Source organism: Squalius cephalus (genome assembly GCF_949319135.1).
Source record: "Squalius cephalus genome assembly, chromosome: 2".
Classification (NCBI taxonomy): domain Eukaryota; kingdom Metazoa; phylum Chordata; class Actinopteri; order Cypriniformes; family Leuciscidae; genus Squalius; species Squalius cephalus.
In genome coordinates this window covers 34,102,704-34,121,304 of record NC_137123.1, presented here as the reverse complement: position 1 = coordinate 34,121,304, position 18,601 = coordinate 34,102,704, and the positions used below count along the sequence as shown (strand labels likewise).

The 18,601-nt window shown below is 36.4% G+C and overlaps 1 protein-coding gene across 2 annotated transcripts in view; it reads left to right on the top strand.

Moving 5' to 3' along the window:
• The window catches only part of vps8 (VPS8 subunit of CORVET complex), a 183,869-nt gene that overhangs the window by 38,621 nt on the left and 126,647 nt on the right, over positions 1-18,601 (top strand). For both annotated transcript variants that reach the window (XM_079851756.1, XM_079851757.1), the window contains 3 exons: positions 629-675; positions 17,288-17,510; positions 17,604-17,693. In XM_079851756.1, the coding sequence (XP_079707882.1) occupies positions 629-675; positions 17,288-17,510; positions 17,604-17,693 (360 nt within the window). The remainder of the gene's footprint in view (positions 1-628; positions 676-17,287; positions 17,511-17,603; positions 17,694-18,601) is intronic.

The following is an 18,601-nucleotide window of genomic DNA, read 5'->3' as shown; positions in this document are numbered from 1 at the left end:
TTTTACAATTAGTTCTATTTTTGGCTCCAAAATGAGTTGCTTTGCCTGGACTAATAATAGACGGTCCAACCACACCATATCCCTACCATAACAATATCATTATCAAAATCATTTGGCTCTGCACTGAGCACCACATAAATTTAATAATCTAATGTAAAAATAAAACACTAAAACACATAATATTCACTGTATGAATTAAATATAAATTGATTCTTATTAAAGATACAAAAGTTATTTAGTCAAGAGCAGTGAGAGTTTTACTTATTGTCTTTTGTTACCTGAAGGACAGGCAGTCGCAGGCATAGGCTGCTGTCACTTTAAGACCGAATGCACGGATCTTACTGACACACATCCAGTTGTTTGCGTTCACTTAAGATATATCTATCTATATATATATATATATATATATATAGTGTCATAACACCCAGCCCTAGTTCCATGTTAGATTAGATTAATTTACACACATATTTCTTTTCTCATTCTCTAGTTCACTTTGGCAACCCTGTGTTACGGTATGCATCTGAATTCATGAATTATCTCTCTCTCTCTTTTCTTCTTCTTTTCCTTCAAACCCTATCACTCCATCTTTTCTTGCTCCTGCTTGTTCTTTCTTTTATCTCCTCTGCAGGACATGGTTCCTGTTATGGTGGATTATTGTCTCCTTCTACAGAGGACGTGAGTGTATAGACACCTTTTTTCTCACACACATACAGTACAAACACTTGTATAGATTGGTGTTATATGTGTGCACTCGGGACACAGTAGACTCTGAGCTTGTTTATTTTCTGGGAAGCATGAGTTTGCCAAACACGTCTGAAGTATTAATTAAATGTTCTGGTTTCAATACAACCTAAGCTTTGTGGACAACAACTGGCATGACATCAATTACCACTGAAGTTCATTCCAGTAAAAAAAATAATATATTTTTTTTTTAAAGATGTATATATATATGTATATGTATGTGTATATATAAATTAAAAATGAATGCATAAATAATACTACCGTTTAAAAATGTAGGCATGGTAAGATTTTTTTAAAGGCTCATATTCACTAAGGCCACATTTATTTGATCAAAAATACAGTAAAAAATTAATATTGGGAAATATTACAATTTCAAATGACTGTTTTCTGTTTTAATAAATTATAAAGTGTAATTAATTCCTGTGATGTCAAAGCTACTTTTAACTTTTGCTATAGTATATAGCTATAGTAACTTTTTTGATTATTTTCAGTTTTAAATCAGTTTTTCTGCTTAATATATTTCCTGAAACCATATTTTTTGTGATTCTTTGATACATTTTGATAAATTCAAATGAACAGCATTTATAGCTTATATTATATTATATTATATTAACAGCATATTATATTTATTTAAAATAGTTTTTTTCTGTAATGTAAGTTTTTACTGTTCCTTTTTGAAACAACAAATTTTGAAATAAGTATTGAACATACTTTAAACAGTTGTTCTTTATTTCTTTTTTCTTTTCTTTTTTTTCTTTTAACTGATTTTTTTTTTTTCTCTGGTAAACAACAGACGCTGTAGACCTTAAATTGATTCCGGAATCTTTAACTTTCTGAAAAATATATATTATAAATATACATATTATAAATAAATAAATATATATATATATATATATATATATATATATATATATATATATATATATATATATATATAAATATATATTTTAATGTGTAGAGTTCCTACTACAGGAAGTGATGTGAATGATTGTTACTGTGTTTCCTATGTTGTCTTCTACCTCTTCTGTTCTGTCACTGTCAGATATAATCTGCTTTGTGTGTGCGTGTGCGGGAGTGCTAATGAGAATCTGAATAGGGTGAGTGGATGTATGTGCATCATGTATGTGCTTGTTTGTGTTTACTGATTAAAAGGTGGGAGAATATCTTAAGTCTTGTAACAATGTGTTGCATAGTGTGAAGGCATAGTTTGTTTGTCTTTGTGTTTACACTCACACATATATCCCAGCAGAGCGGAGCTTGTTAACTTGAGGAAGAAGTGTGATGAAGAGCAGATCTCAACTCAGTTGACTTGTTGCCTCACTGCCTTTTCAGACAGTTACATTGCAGGTAGCGTTTGTGAACGAAGGTGGCTCACAAAACTGATTTTGGCAGCATGACTTCTGAGGCAGCGTAACGGTTTAATGATCTAATAGAGCAACAAAATAGAGCAATAACCAAGCGAATATTTAGTTGCTACAATATCAAAGGCAGTGAAGGATACGTCTATGCTGCCTTCAAATATCGATCAGATGAAGGTATCTCAGGAGACAGGAAGTGAAGCTAACATTGGATTCAGACTTGCTTTGATGTCTTCCTACCTTGAAATACATTTTTCAGCTTTTGGACACAGCTAGGGTGACCACCCGCCCTGCTTTGCGTTGTACCGCAAGAGAGAGCATTTGATTGGACAGAAAATCTGATGAGAAGCTAAAGCATAATGATGTCATCAAAATCGTTGTTCCATATTGGTGGAAGTGAGAGACTGTACTTTTTGAATGCTTATATCTTCTAAATGCAAATTTTGTCATTGTTTAGGAGCACACTAGCTTATAGATAACAGTAAAGGGGGTCGCGCGCAGCGCCCCGTCTTTTAAATTCGAACACATTATTCTCTATGAGAGTACACACACTGGCGGCGTCTGTCCGCGGCGCCCAGCAATGGCTTAGGACCGTGTTCAAAATCCTGCCGCGCCACAGAGCGCCATTTACATAGTTTTATATTAAATTTACATTTATGTCTCTCAAATCGTAGTTAATGTATATACGGACTTCACCCTGTGCGGCAATATACATTTAGTTTTATATTTATTTACAGAAATCAGAAAATTGTTGATGTTATCGGATTTTCCAGTGAGAGTTGTCCTAGACGTGGCGTGGCGCGGCATACATATTCATACTAAAAGCCAAAAAAATTAATTTTGATTTCATGGGGACTTAAATACAGTGGCCATTTTGGTAATCCATAGTTAATATTGAAAATACAAAGTTGAGCGTATTGAAGGATGAACATATTCATAGACCATGGTATTTAGTATGTTGTATTTCAAGGAACTTTAAAGTATACCAGGAAATTACCATGGTCCTTATTCAAATAAACATGGTTTTATTGGTGAATTGTTCTTGTTTGTTCTTTTAAATGCCCTGCATTTCTTGGTTGGATTTTCTTGGTTGGATAAACGATCTGAATAAACATTAAAATGCACACACACTATTAGAAAATAATGATGAATGATAAACATCCTCAAATGAGAAAACTGCAACTTAAATAGAAGACTCTCTCTCTCTCTCTCTCTCTCTCTCTCACAATCTTATTGTTTTCATTGCCTGTGGCTTGTGAAGACCTTGGAATAATACACACACAAGCGCATGCATGCACATACATAAACACACAAAGAAAAACTGGCATCACAATATCCTTAGGCCAAACTCTGACATCTCATTACTGCCCTGCACATCTCTTTCTCTTTCTCTTTTTCTTGTGCTGATTATCATCTCCATCTGTTCTCTCTCTAGAAGTGTGTCAGTGTTAGCCAGTGTCAGCAGATAACCTCATCTCCCCTCTGATCCAGGACCAGTGTCCTAAAGCTTTTCCCCAATGTATGTTAGTGGAGTGCAGCAACAGCAGTTTTCCCTCTACGTTGAAAGTCTCAACTCCAAATTCAATCCAGGTTTTCTATTTCTCACTTTCTCCTAACTCATTTGGTCAGTAGTTAATTATTGTTAACACTTTCCATGCCCATTTTTTATTTGCCAGTCAGCACCTGCTTTTTGTATCATGAAATGGCCCCTACAATATTTTGTTGTGTGAATATGTAGACAGTCAATGTCAAAAGAAAGAAAAACTAGTCAATGGCAGGGAAGAGTTGGGTCATAAATCATGGAAATCTTATCAAGGGCGGGGAAAGAATTGAGTTAAGCTCACTTGACAGCATTCGTGACAAAATGGTAATTAACACGAAGAATTTCGTCCCGTCCCTTCTTTTCAAAGATGGAGGTTATGGAGAAGTATTTGCTGTAGGAACTAAGGGTACGTTTACACATCATTGATGTACTAACACAACAAACTCACGCAGAAGCATACGCCTAGTTTCTAGTAGATGTGACAAATGAGAACAGTCTGAAGCTAGTCAGCCCAGCATACACTGATTTTCCGTGAAATCTGTCAACTCTGACTGCCCAAAAACTGTCGACTGACTCTGACTTACAGCAACTAGTTTCAACTCCTCCTGACTGAAATTCTGGGCAAAAGTTGTTTAGCGTATTCTATTCTGCTGTAACGTTAATGTTCAGGCAAACATGTGACTCCATTCCACATTGCCCAAACCACCTGTTCCCAGATTAGCTGTGGTACAACCTTTAATACAACGCAGATGACAACCGTTCTTCAAATATATTTATAACAATCAAATTAGATTGTGTAAAGAAGCTGTACAATTAGGGGAATGTTGTATTACTGCCATTGGTTGTGTTCTTTCAGTTCATCAGATGTTGTGCGGAAGACAATGACAATGCTCTGTGTTGTCTTTCTCATATTATCAGATCGTAATTTTCTGCTGTCACAGGCCAATTTCCCACCCTGTGTAATTTTGTTTCTAGCATTATCGGTGCCAGTAAAGGACATCAGCTGCCTTTATCAGACCTGGCTCGCGCTCTACTCCTCTCTGCCTCTCCTCTCTTATCATCATACACTCCTGTCATTCCTTGTTATTGTGTTGTACATGACCAGACACTCCATGGTAATCCATCTGAAAATGATATATAAGCAAATATAGGTGTAAGCAGCAGTTGGCGTTATCCATCAGGTATAGGAAATTTAAAGTTGAATAAAACTGATAGAGCTTGAGTATTTTGGATGGTTAACTTTCATCTACTTCTGCTGTTCTCAGTCTTTTTGACCTCAAGGCCATCCATGTCCAACATTTTGAACAATGTATATTTAACTTGCAACTATACATTCTGTCCATCCAGTAATTACATTAAACTTCATTAGTCACACACCTTCAATAGGAATCCAGGTAATGATGAAATTGGATTTTAACCTTAACCTGAACAACAATAGGTTGTGTTTGGCTCTTGCTTGCTTGGTGAACAAATTTTTTTTTAATGTAACAAAATTTCAGTAGATTTTTATTAACACTTGGTTGCACTTTATTTTGTAGAGCTGTTAGGTGTCATCCTTCAGCTGCATGGTTTAGTCCCTCCCCAACTTTCAAATATACTTACCTAAGGTTGTGTGCAGTGATATACAATGTGGACAGGTGAACAGGTAATTTATGTCATAGCTGTTTCTATACAAAGTGTTTTGTAATTTTATTTCTGAATGCAATTTTTTGTAAATGTAAACATTTTGCAAAATGTGTCAAAGTAAATTAGAGTTTGTAAAAAAAAAATTAAATGTTAAATTAAAAGGACATACTTGAAAAAATAAATGTTGGCATAAGTAGTCTGGCATAATCTGTATTATAATGTATTTTAAATAATCAGTGTAGCGTGTAGTTTAGTTTTTAAATAATAATATTTTATTTGAATTTTTGAACTGTCGATATTTGCTAGAATCCATGATACCATGTATCTGAACAAGAAGTCCAGGACCTCCAGCAAAAAAAATAGACCCACAACATTAAAGATCCAGCAGTATATTAACCGTGGGCATGGGGTATTTTTTTATCCCTGTTTGCACCAAACCCATCCTGTGGGTTTGCTGCCAAAAGGCTCTTCTTTTTTAGTTTCATCTGACCATAGAACCAGGTCCTGTTTGAAGTTCTAGTCGTGTCCGACTACTGAATATATGAATAATTGTGTCGAACGTGCTTTAGAGAAAACATTTATTTTTTCTCTAAATGTAAATCCCCCCCCCCCCACACACACACTTTAAATACTATTACTTCAATGAAAGGTTAGATTTTTGCGCATTTTTTGAATGAAAGAACAAAAGATAAAGAATGCAGATTTATTTTTACAGCCATCTTTGATGATATTTACCAGGGGTGACAATAATTATGTATGTCAAGGTCAATTTTGACCTATTTATGAAAAGACATGTCACTCATGTTCATGTCAGTCACATATGGAAGATTTGTTGAAAATTTAAATTTAAATTTCCTCCTAAAAATGTATGAAACCAAACTGAATACAACTATTATATTTAAGAACTTGGCTTATATTCACATGTTAGATGTTGTTTTTAAACTAGATTTTTAAACATATCTTGGACATAATTATTGTCATTGATGCACACATAGAGGGAAAGGTTATGCAAGGAAATGTCTCATTTACTGATTGTGCATGTTTGATGGTTTCTGCTTTTGTCCTCATATACACTGTTGACTCATGTTTGAGGTAGAGATGAGATTAATGGTGCTGTCTCTAGATATGAAATATACTGACAGCTGTGACACTGTGTGTCAGTTGTTACAATGGGTTGATGCATTCCCTGATGTTGTCCTGTTTAAAGAGCCCTGCTGTTCACAGAATGCCAGAGTCTCTCAACATAATTGTGTGAATGTGTCTGTGTGTGTTGACATTGATGTGTGTGTGTATTTTGGGGCTTTCAAAGACCCGTCCCCTTCAGGGAAATGTGTTCTGTCATATTGGTACAAACTGTGAGATCCTGCGACTCTTGAGCAAAACACTGTATTATATAGTAGTATTATAGAAAGAATATATAAATATAAAAAATGATAGCCTAGTATTATAGAAAAAAATATAAAAATGATAGCCTAAGCATTCACTTATAAACACTCTCGAGCGCTATTCCAGCTTGTTCAGTTCCAGTTCAGTCACCGTTCGAGTGATTTGGATGTTCAAAAAAACACTCCGACAAAAACCTCCAGTTTTAAAAGAACTGCGTTTCTCACTGCATCCAGTTTCAAAGTTCTGTCTTAAGGGATTTGAAATGTCAAAAGTGCAGCGAATTATGAACAAGTTTGTTTCCTATAGTCACTGTGAAACACCCGTTCAGCACCATTTGTGATATTTCTTCAAAAGCACTAGCCAACAAAGCATTGCATACTACAGTACAAAACCGTATAATAGTATTATTAGTATAGAATTAGTGTTGAAAATGGGCTGTAAATTAACAGTTGCTTACCATGCAAATGATTGGCCAGAATGCTTTTTTTCTACAGTATGTTACTGTTTTAATAGAAAACGTTGTTACTGTCAGAACATTTTTTACAGATCTGTCAAAGGAAATCATCACGTGCTGTCTTAAATAGTTAAGAGAAGCGTCTTCTCATAAAATAAGGACATGCAGTCTTATAAATAATTATGAGACACCGATTAGTCATCAGTTTGAAGATGTTGCAGAAGTTGCAAGAAAACCACATCCACATATTTTAAATTTGTAAATAGTTCAAAAAGGCTTACAATTAACCAGTTTTATCCTACAATTAAAACTAACAGATGCTAGCGTGCAACACACAAACAATCTCATAAAATGTAGTTTAGTGTTTCATGACCCTTTAATTCTCAACCTCGTAATCATGCCCCAGGTAATTGAGTCTCCCACTGTTGTCCTTGGCACTCTGTTCTCTCTCTTTGTTTTTATTTTACATAATTTTTTTGACATTCACTCTGTTGGGCTCTTTCTCTTTCTCTGTGAAAGAAATGGGTTGAGGAAAAGAATGACATGAATAATAATGTTGGCTTTGATTTCCACAATGCTATCAATCCTGTTTTCCACAAACCAGCAGAACACACCCACACCCACAAAGACACAAACCCAGGGTTAAATCTAGTTTGGCGATTAGGAGTAATAGCATTTATCCTGTTTTCTTCTCAATACCTCACTGTAACTGGGTGGGCCAAGTGTCTAATCACCATATAGGCATCAGTAGCCATGCGCAGAATTTCGTCATTTCAAATAAATTTCATTCAGCTTCAGAATTATATGCACTCTAAATATGGGCTGATAACGTGCACATGTAAAAACACTTTCATCAGAATTCAAAAATAATTGAAGCGTCTTGTATCGAATCAAAACAGAACTCAATTTGTCCTGTGTTTGTCGTACGTCAATGTTTTTTTTTTCCCTAGTGATGGAGCATAGGGTTCAGAACGGAAAGTGTTAGGGAAGGGGGAATGCTGTGCCTTATTTTGTCACATTGAAAGTGGCAACCCCAATTACATGATCTGTAATTGACGTGTTTCTTATTTTGACATCACAAGGAATTTTTGTCTAAAACTAGTCTGATTAAAAGGTTTCCGTAGCGTTTGTTCTTATATTTAACAGATTATTTGACATAGAAATCTCTTTTAGACATATATAAATTTCTTGTGGATCAAGCTGTCAAGTCTGTTCTGGGTTTGAGTTTTGTTTAGTTGTGATCTTGTTTGATTTGCACTGTTTCCAGTTCAGTTTCCTGTTGTCTTAGGGTACATTTGTCCTTGGTAAAAAAGAATCAGTTTCCTTATTAAAATAAAACTTTTCTTTTTCTTTCCATTTCATTTGTGTTTTTTTCTTTTCTTTTTTTTTCTTTGTTAGCATCCTCTGATGAAATGAATCCTTGATTTGCACCTAATGGAACTTATACCAAAATAGTTGAAGTAGTTTTATTATAAAACCAAGGAACTCAACGTAGACCCTGTGCAAAATGTTGATTCATCGGTAGAGCCGGTCCTTCAAAGGAAGCTGTTATTAATTTAGCAGTCATCTCCTTCTCTCTCAACCTCACACAAGCCTGGAAGTGAAGCAAAACGAAAAAAACAGTTATAATGTTACAAAAGATTTTGGTTTCAAATAAATGCTGTTCTTTTGAACTTTGTGTTCATCAAAGAATTCTACAAAAATGAATAATCACAGATTCCACTAAAATATAAAGCAGCATAACTGTTTTGAACAAAGATAATAATCAGAAATGTTTCTTGAGCATCAAACCTTCATATTAGAATGATTTCTGAAGGATCATGTGACACTGAAGACTGGAGTAATGAACAGGAATAAATTACACTTTACAATTTATTACGAGTTATTTTAAAAGATAATAATATTTCACAATATTACTGTCTTTACTGTATTTGTCATCAAATAAATGCAGCCTTGGTGAGCTTTTTAAAAATCCCATCCCCAAACTTTTGAATGACAGCTGATAACATCATATATTTTCCAACATCTTTAACCAAAGACCAATTTCTCAGCAACAAAATATTTTAAATCTGAGCATTACTATAAAAATGTACATTCAACAAAAAAAATCCATACATGAAAATTATAAGTGTAAAATTTCCATTTTTACTTCCAGGTTTTCATTCATTTACTCACTCTCATGTCATTCCAACCTCTTATTTTTTTTTCTTCCTTGACACACAAAACGAGGTTGAATCTTCAAGTCTGCAAGACTTCATAAATCTTATTCACAACTGTACAATAAAAAAAATAAAATAAAAAAAAATCATGCCATGGATGAATCAAAGCAGGTTTGAGATCATTGATTCCTCCATGTCAGTGACAGAAAATGATAAATGACGAAACCAATTAGCTGTATTGACAACTTTTAAGATACTTTTTTGTTCTTTTTGGATCTTTACAGTATGAATAACCATCAAATAATAAGTTTCATTTTTGGAGGAAGAACTATCCCTTTAAGTTAGATCCAACACACACATCAGGACCAGTAAAGCAGTGAAGCATGACTGCAGGTGGCTCAAACTAATACCGCATTAAACCTGTTTATACTTCCAGACCAATCATTTCAAACTGATGTAAACCGATGATGCATCAACACTTGAAATGACCTCTAAACATTTAGATAAGAATCCTCATGCAATGCTTCCACATGCACAGTCCGTCCTCCTCCTGGAACCCAGAAAATCATTTTAATCGTCTGTAGGGTACATTAATTTTTGTGAATAATAAGATACCAAATAGATTTTGGGTTTGACCACATCTTCTGTTTGGTTGGCTGACAATTTCCCAAAATTTAAGATAAGAGGAACAGTCTATAATTTTAATGATAGAAAAAGTCTATTATTTAATTCTTATCAAATGCATTTCATTAAAGGGGTCGAATTAGGGCTTTCTCCAGCATGAGTTATTCTCTATATCAGTGTCAGTGTTTCTAAACGAACACGTCACAATATTCCTCATTTAAATAATTAATACGCAGAATAAAGGGGCGGGGCCTGGTTGAGTTAGGTAGTAGTGTGTTAAACTGGCGGTTATGGTAAGGGGCGAGACATTTCCCAAACACAATCAAAGAGCTTGACCAATCACAACACACTGATCCAGCCGACCAATCAGAGCACAGTGTGCTTTTCAGAAGGATGGGCTTAACAAGGGGCTTTCGCTCCAGAGGATCATTTCATAGTTCCTATAACCTAACGTTATATAAGTTTGAATAAAAACTAGTGGTGGCTGGGCCGTTATCGGCGTTAACGTGCTGCGTTAACGTGAGACTCTTATCGGGCGATAAAAAAAATATCTATTCTCAAAGTTGGGTTGGGAGCTGGGTCTATGCTACGCAAGCTATGATGACTTTCACCTTGATATTTTAGCGCGGATGTATACCTAGCCGAATTCGGTTCAGTACGCATTTTCAAACCGAACGAACGGTTCGTTGGATAATTTTTCCTGCCGACCAAAATTTCATTATTTCAAAATGTAGGCGGGTCGCGCGTGGCAAGCACTGGAGCGACCACAACATTGTCCGACATCAAATGGCAAACGTAATGTAAGCGGAACGAAACTGAGCTACTCGTTATTGTGTGGTTGACGGACCGTTGTTTATCAGTTTGGACCAAAGCAGCGCGAGCCGATCGTGATCATGCGACACTGTTACTACACAGCGCTACAGAAGTAATAACATTGCTGAGATATCTAGTGAGAAACATTCACATTTCTCCGTTATTAACGGATCAAACAGTGCGTGGAAGCCAGGAAGAAACATTGTGCCATGAATGAACTATCCGGTGTCCACAGATCAGCAACATTTACCATGGATTTACTGTAGTAACACTAACTGCAACCATGGAAGTTTGGCAGGAATAGTAGGCTATAATGCTTTCAAGTAACATTACGTTGGTTTTATTTTGACATTATGAATAAAATTGCTGCCCTCAAATGTTAACCTGAGCTAAAAATAGACCTTTGTTTGTATCTACTACAATATTAGGCTACATTTCATTTTTTCCAAGGAGCTGTTTTGTTTTATATGCTCATAAGAAGAGTCTATTATAGCTCCATCATTGCTCAAAGTAAAAAAAAAAAAAAAATCATACTTTATTATGTTAGTTTTAATAATAATAATAAAAAAATCTCTGGCATTTCTTCACAAGTTCTTTTAAATGTTACTTTGTATTTAAGAAACACGTGCCCTTTAGTCATTATTTGGGTAGCAAACATATTCTGAATGCCTTCGGCAGAATTCAAATGAGCCATTTTAATCTAGATTAATCTAAATTAATTCAAAGATTACAGTGAGATTAATCTAGATTAAAAAAATTAATCTATGCCCACCACTAATAAAAACCTAATATAAATGTTAAGGCCAGACAAGTAGTTTGTTTAGGGTTGGTTTGGAGGGAAGGACTACACGCCTGCGCACATAGCCTATATTCAAATGCGCATACCTATAGACTAAACATGTAATACACATGCGCACGCCATCAGTGTTCTCACAGGTTCGCGTTTTTAAAGTTTGCGCAGAGAGAACTTAAGAGTTTTCTGTTAGAACGGTGTCGTGTTAGCGGCCCCTAAATTAATAACTAATGATCGTTGCGACGGAAGTGAATCAATCAAAACTAACTTTAGCTGGACAATAACTTTATTTTAGAGCTGCTGTAAAGCCAAAACAATCTCTGTTACTTTAATTTCCTATTATCACTGTAAAGCTGCTTTGAAACAATCTATATTGTTAAAAGAGCTATATAAATGAAGGTGACTTGACTTGACGTTTACACGACAACGATGTTTTGTTTTTTCACGTACAGGCGCCAAAACGATCCCCGTTCACACAGATCCATAAAAATGCTGTATAATGCATGCCAGGCCAGTAGATGGCGAGGTAACTTTGTGAAGAAAAACTACACACCTATGGACTGAACATGTAATACGTATGTGCATGACGTCACCATTTTTACAAATTTGCAATTTTGTAGTTTACACAGAGACAATAATGGTATCGTTTTTCAAAACCTTGTTCTTTGAAACCTGTTTTCAGGCCCCCAAAATGCCCTTGTTGTTTAAATGAATGGCCAAAATGCATTAAAAGATTTGCATTTTTAGTTGAAAAGGTATAAACGTTCATTTGTTGCCATGGTTTTTGATTTGCTCTCATGTGTCACACCTGTGTCTAGTTTATTACCTCGTTTGGTCCCTAGTGTTTCCCTGTATATCTAAAGCCTTAATTTTCAGTTATTCTTTGTCAGATCTTGTCATTATTACTGTGGTTGTTCTGTTTATCATGTTTTTGTTTCTTAGAACCTGACAAGTTTGTACCATATGTTTATTTTGATTTTAAAAACTGCATGGAAATAGATCCAGCACTTTTATTTACGTCTTTATTTAAAGCTGTAGTCGGCAAGTCTGGCAGATTGAGGGGACTTAGACAAAACTTAGACAAAACCTTTCATGCCCCTCCCCCACTACCACCAAGCACCCTCCCATTGAGTTTGTGCTTGTCAGTGCGTGTGCACCAGATTTTCTGTGAACGCACCTGTCTCTTCAGCATCGAAGCATAATTTTCTTTTCCTTGGTTGTTTTGGACCTCCTAGCTCTGGTTGTTAACCGAGAAATTGGAAGCTTGTTAGTAGATTTTCTCTCCGCCATCACGCTTCGTACAATCCAACACACCTGCGAACTTCAGGTGTGTGCATGTGATATTGTATGTGCGGGGTGGGAGGGGGGATCACGATGACGGATGCACAAACTGTGATTGACAGTCAGATCTCACACAACCCTGCGCTGATTGGACCAGAAAAACCAGGAGCGGTGGATTTTTGCAAAACAAATAACAGGCTCCAGGTGGAGGTAGAAGCGTGGGTTTTTTTCTAAAACAAGCTGATTTATGTTGTTCTGTCGGAGCATAGTGTCGGTTTCAGCTAGCAAAGCTAAATGTGACCTTTATTGTAATGTGATAAGTTTGATTGATCATGATCAATATTGCTTATATTCTGTAATTGTTTTAATAAATTAACAACAAATAAGTTTGATAAATTGCAGTTTAGGACTATTTAATGTTTAAAATGGGTTTCAAATATAATGTTAGTTCACTGTATTCACACAGCATTGTTGTGTTTGTATCAGTTGGTATCAGAAGATTCCATTAAAGAAAAATATAATATATATTTAAAATACTTACTTTATGTTGATACTATAATTTCATGTGTAAATATTTTTTAATGTTTTTTTATAAAATTGGGGACCTCTTAATTTTCACAATATAGGTGTATTACAGGCTTTAGCTGATCCATGAGCTACACAAGTTTTACACTCCCACTACCTATCATATTGTCTCCACAGAGACTTTAACCCCTGAGATCACTTCCTGTTTTCTGGTGTAGAGTTCTGTTACTATCTCACTTTTCAGGTGCTTCTGACACTGTCGCCTCAGTAACTGATAAGCCCTTATCACAGTAGGTTTGTTTTTAAATGCATTTCCAGTTAATCAGTTGAATACTTTAAATTTCAGAATTTAAATCTGTCATTAATGAATTATACTGAAGGATGCATATAGTTTGTAGCTGTAGTTTATATGCTCATTTTAAGGCTTTGTACACTGTGTTCAGTGTTTGTACTTTGATCAAGGAGCTCTTCTATAGCATGTGACAGACCTCTGAACTAGAGAGACCAGTTGCCTATAATATTTGCCTATTGCCAGTGAAATTATGCCTTGCATGATCATTATAAACAGATCATATTTGGTATTAGGTTGATGACAACCTTGTATGATTTTCACATTTCTTTGCATTTATAGCTTTAGGTCATGTGCCTTCCATTGTGTTTTGTACTTAAAGGCAGGGTAGGTGAAGGTTTTCATAAACAGTTTTTGTTATTCTGGTTGAAACTCTTCACATCCTGATAGCAATCAATAACAGAAGTACATATCTCTTCTGTGGAAGTCTCAGGACCAAAAAATGGTTGTCCAATCATTGCATTCAGACCGAATAGGATGTCCTACCTGCCTGTCAACATGTATTTCCCATACATTCGTGCACCCTGGCCTGAATCACAACAATACAACCTTTAATTGCAACCCAAAATCTTTGAAAATCTGAAAGTTTATAGCAAAGTATTCGAATGTATTCAAGTATATAAGTTAGGGCCATAACAACTAATTGATAACGAAAATAATAATGAGCTGTGCTCTAAAAACATATGCCAGTCACTTTACTTTACAGTAGTGAATAACACATTTCTTTGGACAAAATGCCTCTGAAAAATTGTGGAGGAATGCGGAAAGTGCATGACCCGAATTGTCCTAAACATGACAATGCTTAATAGCTTAAAACAAACCCTTAAGGCCTGTTCGCAGCAAGATCAATAACTATAAAGATAACTATATTAGCATTCATACAAGTGGACGATATCTTTCTGTTTATTCTAAGCGCGTGCTTGTTTGTCACTTTAAAGCTGCAGTCCGTAGCTTTTTTGGGTTAAAAATTATCCAAAATATTTTTTTGAGCAAGTACATAACCAGCCAGTGTTCAAAACTATCTGCTTGCCGTAGCTCGATTCAAAATGGTAAGCTTGTAATAATGTAATTCCAGTGGAACTGGTGGATTTCCGCGGGAAATTCGAGCATGTCTTTGCGTCATTACGTCACATCTGTACACATAAAGAAGGTGTCTCGGCTAGTAGGCTATATTGCGTGTGAGGGTGTTGGAGTTACAACTGGAGATTCACCTGTTGTAAAACGCGAAAGACTTCGGACTTGGGAGAAAAAAAGAGACTGCAACCGGGCCCATGCGAAAACAAGGACAAATATCGGAAGGGCATTAAATGAAGTCACGCAATGCTGATGTTGTTAACATTAACAATTTGAGAACAAAGTATAATTTGCACGGTTTGATGTGATATGATAAGCGATCGTTAGATTTAATCGGCGCGATTTACTGCAATGCTTTTTTCCCCTTAGTTGGTCAGAACAAAAGTGGATGTTACTTACTTGTTCAGATGACATTTTCCGGTGCAAATTCTTATGTTGGTCATTCTTCCAAAAAGTAGAATCTGTGATTGCGAATGACCGTATCCACACCACCAGCGCGGAGATTGACAGCCGTACATTCTCCTCAAAACATTGTGTTCATCCGCGCTTTGCCGTGCTGAGGCACAACGCACTTAAAGGGGCATTCCACCCATTTGAACATTGTTTTTTATTTAAAGTGGGTCATATATGTAGTCGAAATGTAAAATCAATTTTGAATTTGGTGCCTTCGTGACCGAGGAAAGACAAAAAATAACTTCAGGACGCATTTGTATGAAAGACAACAACTCCCACAATGCACCACATTGCACAGCTCCGCAAGCCACTCCCACTAATCCAGAAAGCGCATATCTGCCTATAAGAGAAATCACTCTTCCGTCTACAAGGCTAGCTACCACCAGAGCTTGAAATTCATTTCACATTCACACAAAATGTCTAGTTAGTTGGCAAACTCATTAGTGCATTACTCCTCGTTTGTATTTCTTTTGAAAAGGTGAATTATTGCATGGTACCTGGATGTTCAGTCAGAACATATGCGGTGCGAAACTAGGATAGTTCTCAACACAAACGTCCGTGACCTCGTCTGATTCAGAGATTTCGTCCAGGAGAAATTGTCATCGTTGAAATTCTTTGCCGCAGACGGACTCTATCTCTGTGTTCGTAGTTGCATAGTGAGATCACCACCAGTCCGCCCTAACTCGAGCCAGTCCGGGCTCCTCGTCCGCGGCAGGCAGGTCTTCTGCCTCGGCTGCTCTTCGCTATAATGCGGCTTGTAAAGGTAGCCACAAACACCTGATTCAAGCATCAGACTTCCGAAATCATCTTCCTCTATATCATATTGAGCACTCTCCTCCGCTATTGTCATTACTTTACATCTGTCTCCACAGCGCCTGTTAGCTTAGCTTCAAACAAGATGGAGGATATTGCTTTCAGTTTCAGAGAGTAAAGTCCCACCCACTGATCTGTAATAGGTCTGTAGCGTGAGCGGGTCCCGCCCCCTGGGAAAGATGAGGAACTAGTGCTTGTAGTCTCAACAGAAACCCCCCCCACTTACACTTCCTCCTACAATGACGCAAAATAACGATTTTTGCGTCATTGTAGGAGGAAGTGTAAGAGGTAAATAACGGATTTCTCCCGTCTCAGGGGAAAATGAGAGAGTGTTGCACGACCATTCAATAGTATGACTGGGTTTCTAACAATGCAAAGCTTAATGCAAATGGGTGGAGTGTCCCTTTAAAGTTGATAATTCCACGAATAACTGCAATTGCAGATTTCGAACAGAGATGGCGACAAAGTTATAGTTATCAGTTATAGTTTATAGTTATCGTCGTGAACGGGCCTTTACGGCAGGTTCACACATACTCCGTCTGCAGTGCGTATGCGGCGTATATTTTTTTCCGCTGCCCTTGTTAACAGGTTAGAGCGTTCACACGGCAACGGATGCGGTCCGACAATGTGTTCAGTCAGTGCAGCGATTGTTCACGTACCGTCTATTTTTGCTGTTCTGCATGCGCTAAAGCATATACACTGAACAAAATTATAAACACAACACTTTTGTTTTTGCCCCCATTTTTCATGAGCTGAACTCAAAGATCAAAGACTTTTTCTATGTACACAAAAGGCCTATTTCTCTCAAATATTGTTCACAAATCTGTACTTCTCCATAGAATATTGTAATATATTGTACATTTTACTATGTTAAGTATGCTTGATGTGGAATGTACAGTAGGCTTGAAATGCTATATTAACATAAATAATTACGTTTTTATGATCAGTAACTATAAAGGGAATGGGGTGTAAACATAATATAATAGCTATTTTTAGAATATCATCTCACTGGTGAGAGAGGAGGTTTAGTGTTCAAAACCTGTTGATGCTCGTGATGGAGTGGTATCAAAACAATCATTGAGCAGTCTTTTGATCTACTGAAGCAATCTTCACCAACACATTTATATATTCTGATGATTAATTGTATGATTTTACATGTACTATAAGATTCTGCGTTTATTTTCTACTTTTGTCTATTCTGCTTTTTGGTTTTATAAACAAGTCTTGCTTTTTAATCACATTACTTCAATTCCCAATGATCTCATTCTTAAAAAAATGATCTCATTTCTGCTCAGGGACCTTCTGTTTAACCAAATCTACCCTCGGTTGGTGGAAAACTCAGTGGCCAGGGGTGTGTTTCTGGAGAGTCTGGAGCCCTACATTCTGAGCGAGCGGATTGGCTGTCTGACTGCACCTGTCATGAGAGACCTCCTCAGCTACTTCCAGGAGAACGGCATGATGGATAGTGTGGAGGGATGCCTGGTCCACATGGACATCACCAACCTGGACATACAACAGGTGTGTATGTGCGTATTTTTCATAGCTGCAGCACTTTATCATCTGTATTACTTTAGTCAACATAAATCTACCTAAAAACATGGATGCTTGTAGGTGGTGCAGATGTGCTGGGATAACCAGCTGTATGACGCCATGATCTACGTCTTCAACAGTGGCATGAACGACTACATCAGCCCCATGGAGGTATGATTGTTTGTGTTCAATGTGCTTTGTGCTAAAAGGTGTTTTAAGGCTGGAATACACTACACGACTTTTAAAATCTGAACAGATTTTAAAACACTAGGCATTGTACACTTGCCAAATTTGTAAATGGTTATTGAGAAGAATTGGGCATTATCATGGCACTCTGAATGCAACACTCATTCAGAAACAAGCACCTCATATAGGAGACACATGACAGATGAAAACAAACACGTATGTACCAGAGCTGACTGCAGTAGTTGCTGTAGCGACTTTGTGTTTATGAATCGCGAAGAAATCAAGCCAATCGCGTTTGGATTCGGTCTTGGTTGAGTTATAACCGTCTCATATTTTTAATGCAAAACAAAGTTATACAACACAATAATGGGGGATTCAGTTTGCCTAATAGCTGTTCAAGAAGGAAAGATGATCCCCCAATGAATAAACACTATATTCTTTTTTTTATATTCCTATGCAAACAAAAATAATTGTCAACACCCAAAAAAGCAAATACAAGAAAAAGAAAAGCAACTACAACAAACAAAACAATGTAACGGATAGGTGCTTTACAGGAATTGGTCATTAGGTTGCACAATTCAATAAAGTGGAAATTGATGTGTGTAAGTCTTATCTGATGGTATAGTTCATTAAACAATGTGTGTTAAAGTCACAGATAAAGAGTCCTTCTAAAATACATACAAATAAACGGTCTCAAACTTCTTAGCAACAAACATCATCATCAAGGCATACTCTTAAATAACAGGAAAGAAAACAAATCCTTACTTTAAGTTGAGCTTGAAAAGGAACATTTCCCAACCAGGGGCCTATACCATGAAGCCGGTTTAGGTGGCTAGCCAGCTATGTTTCAGTTTAGTTTCCGCCAACCCTGGGTTTTAGGTACTATGAAAGTA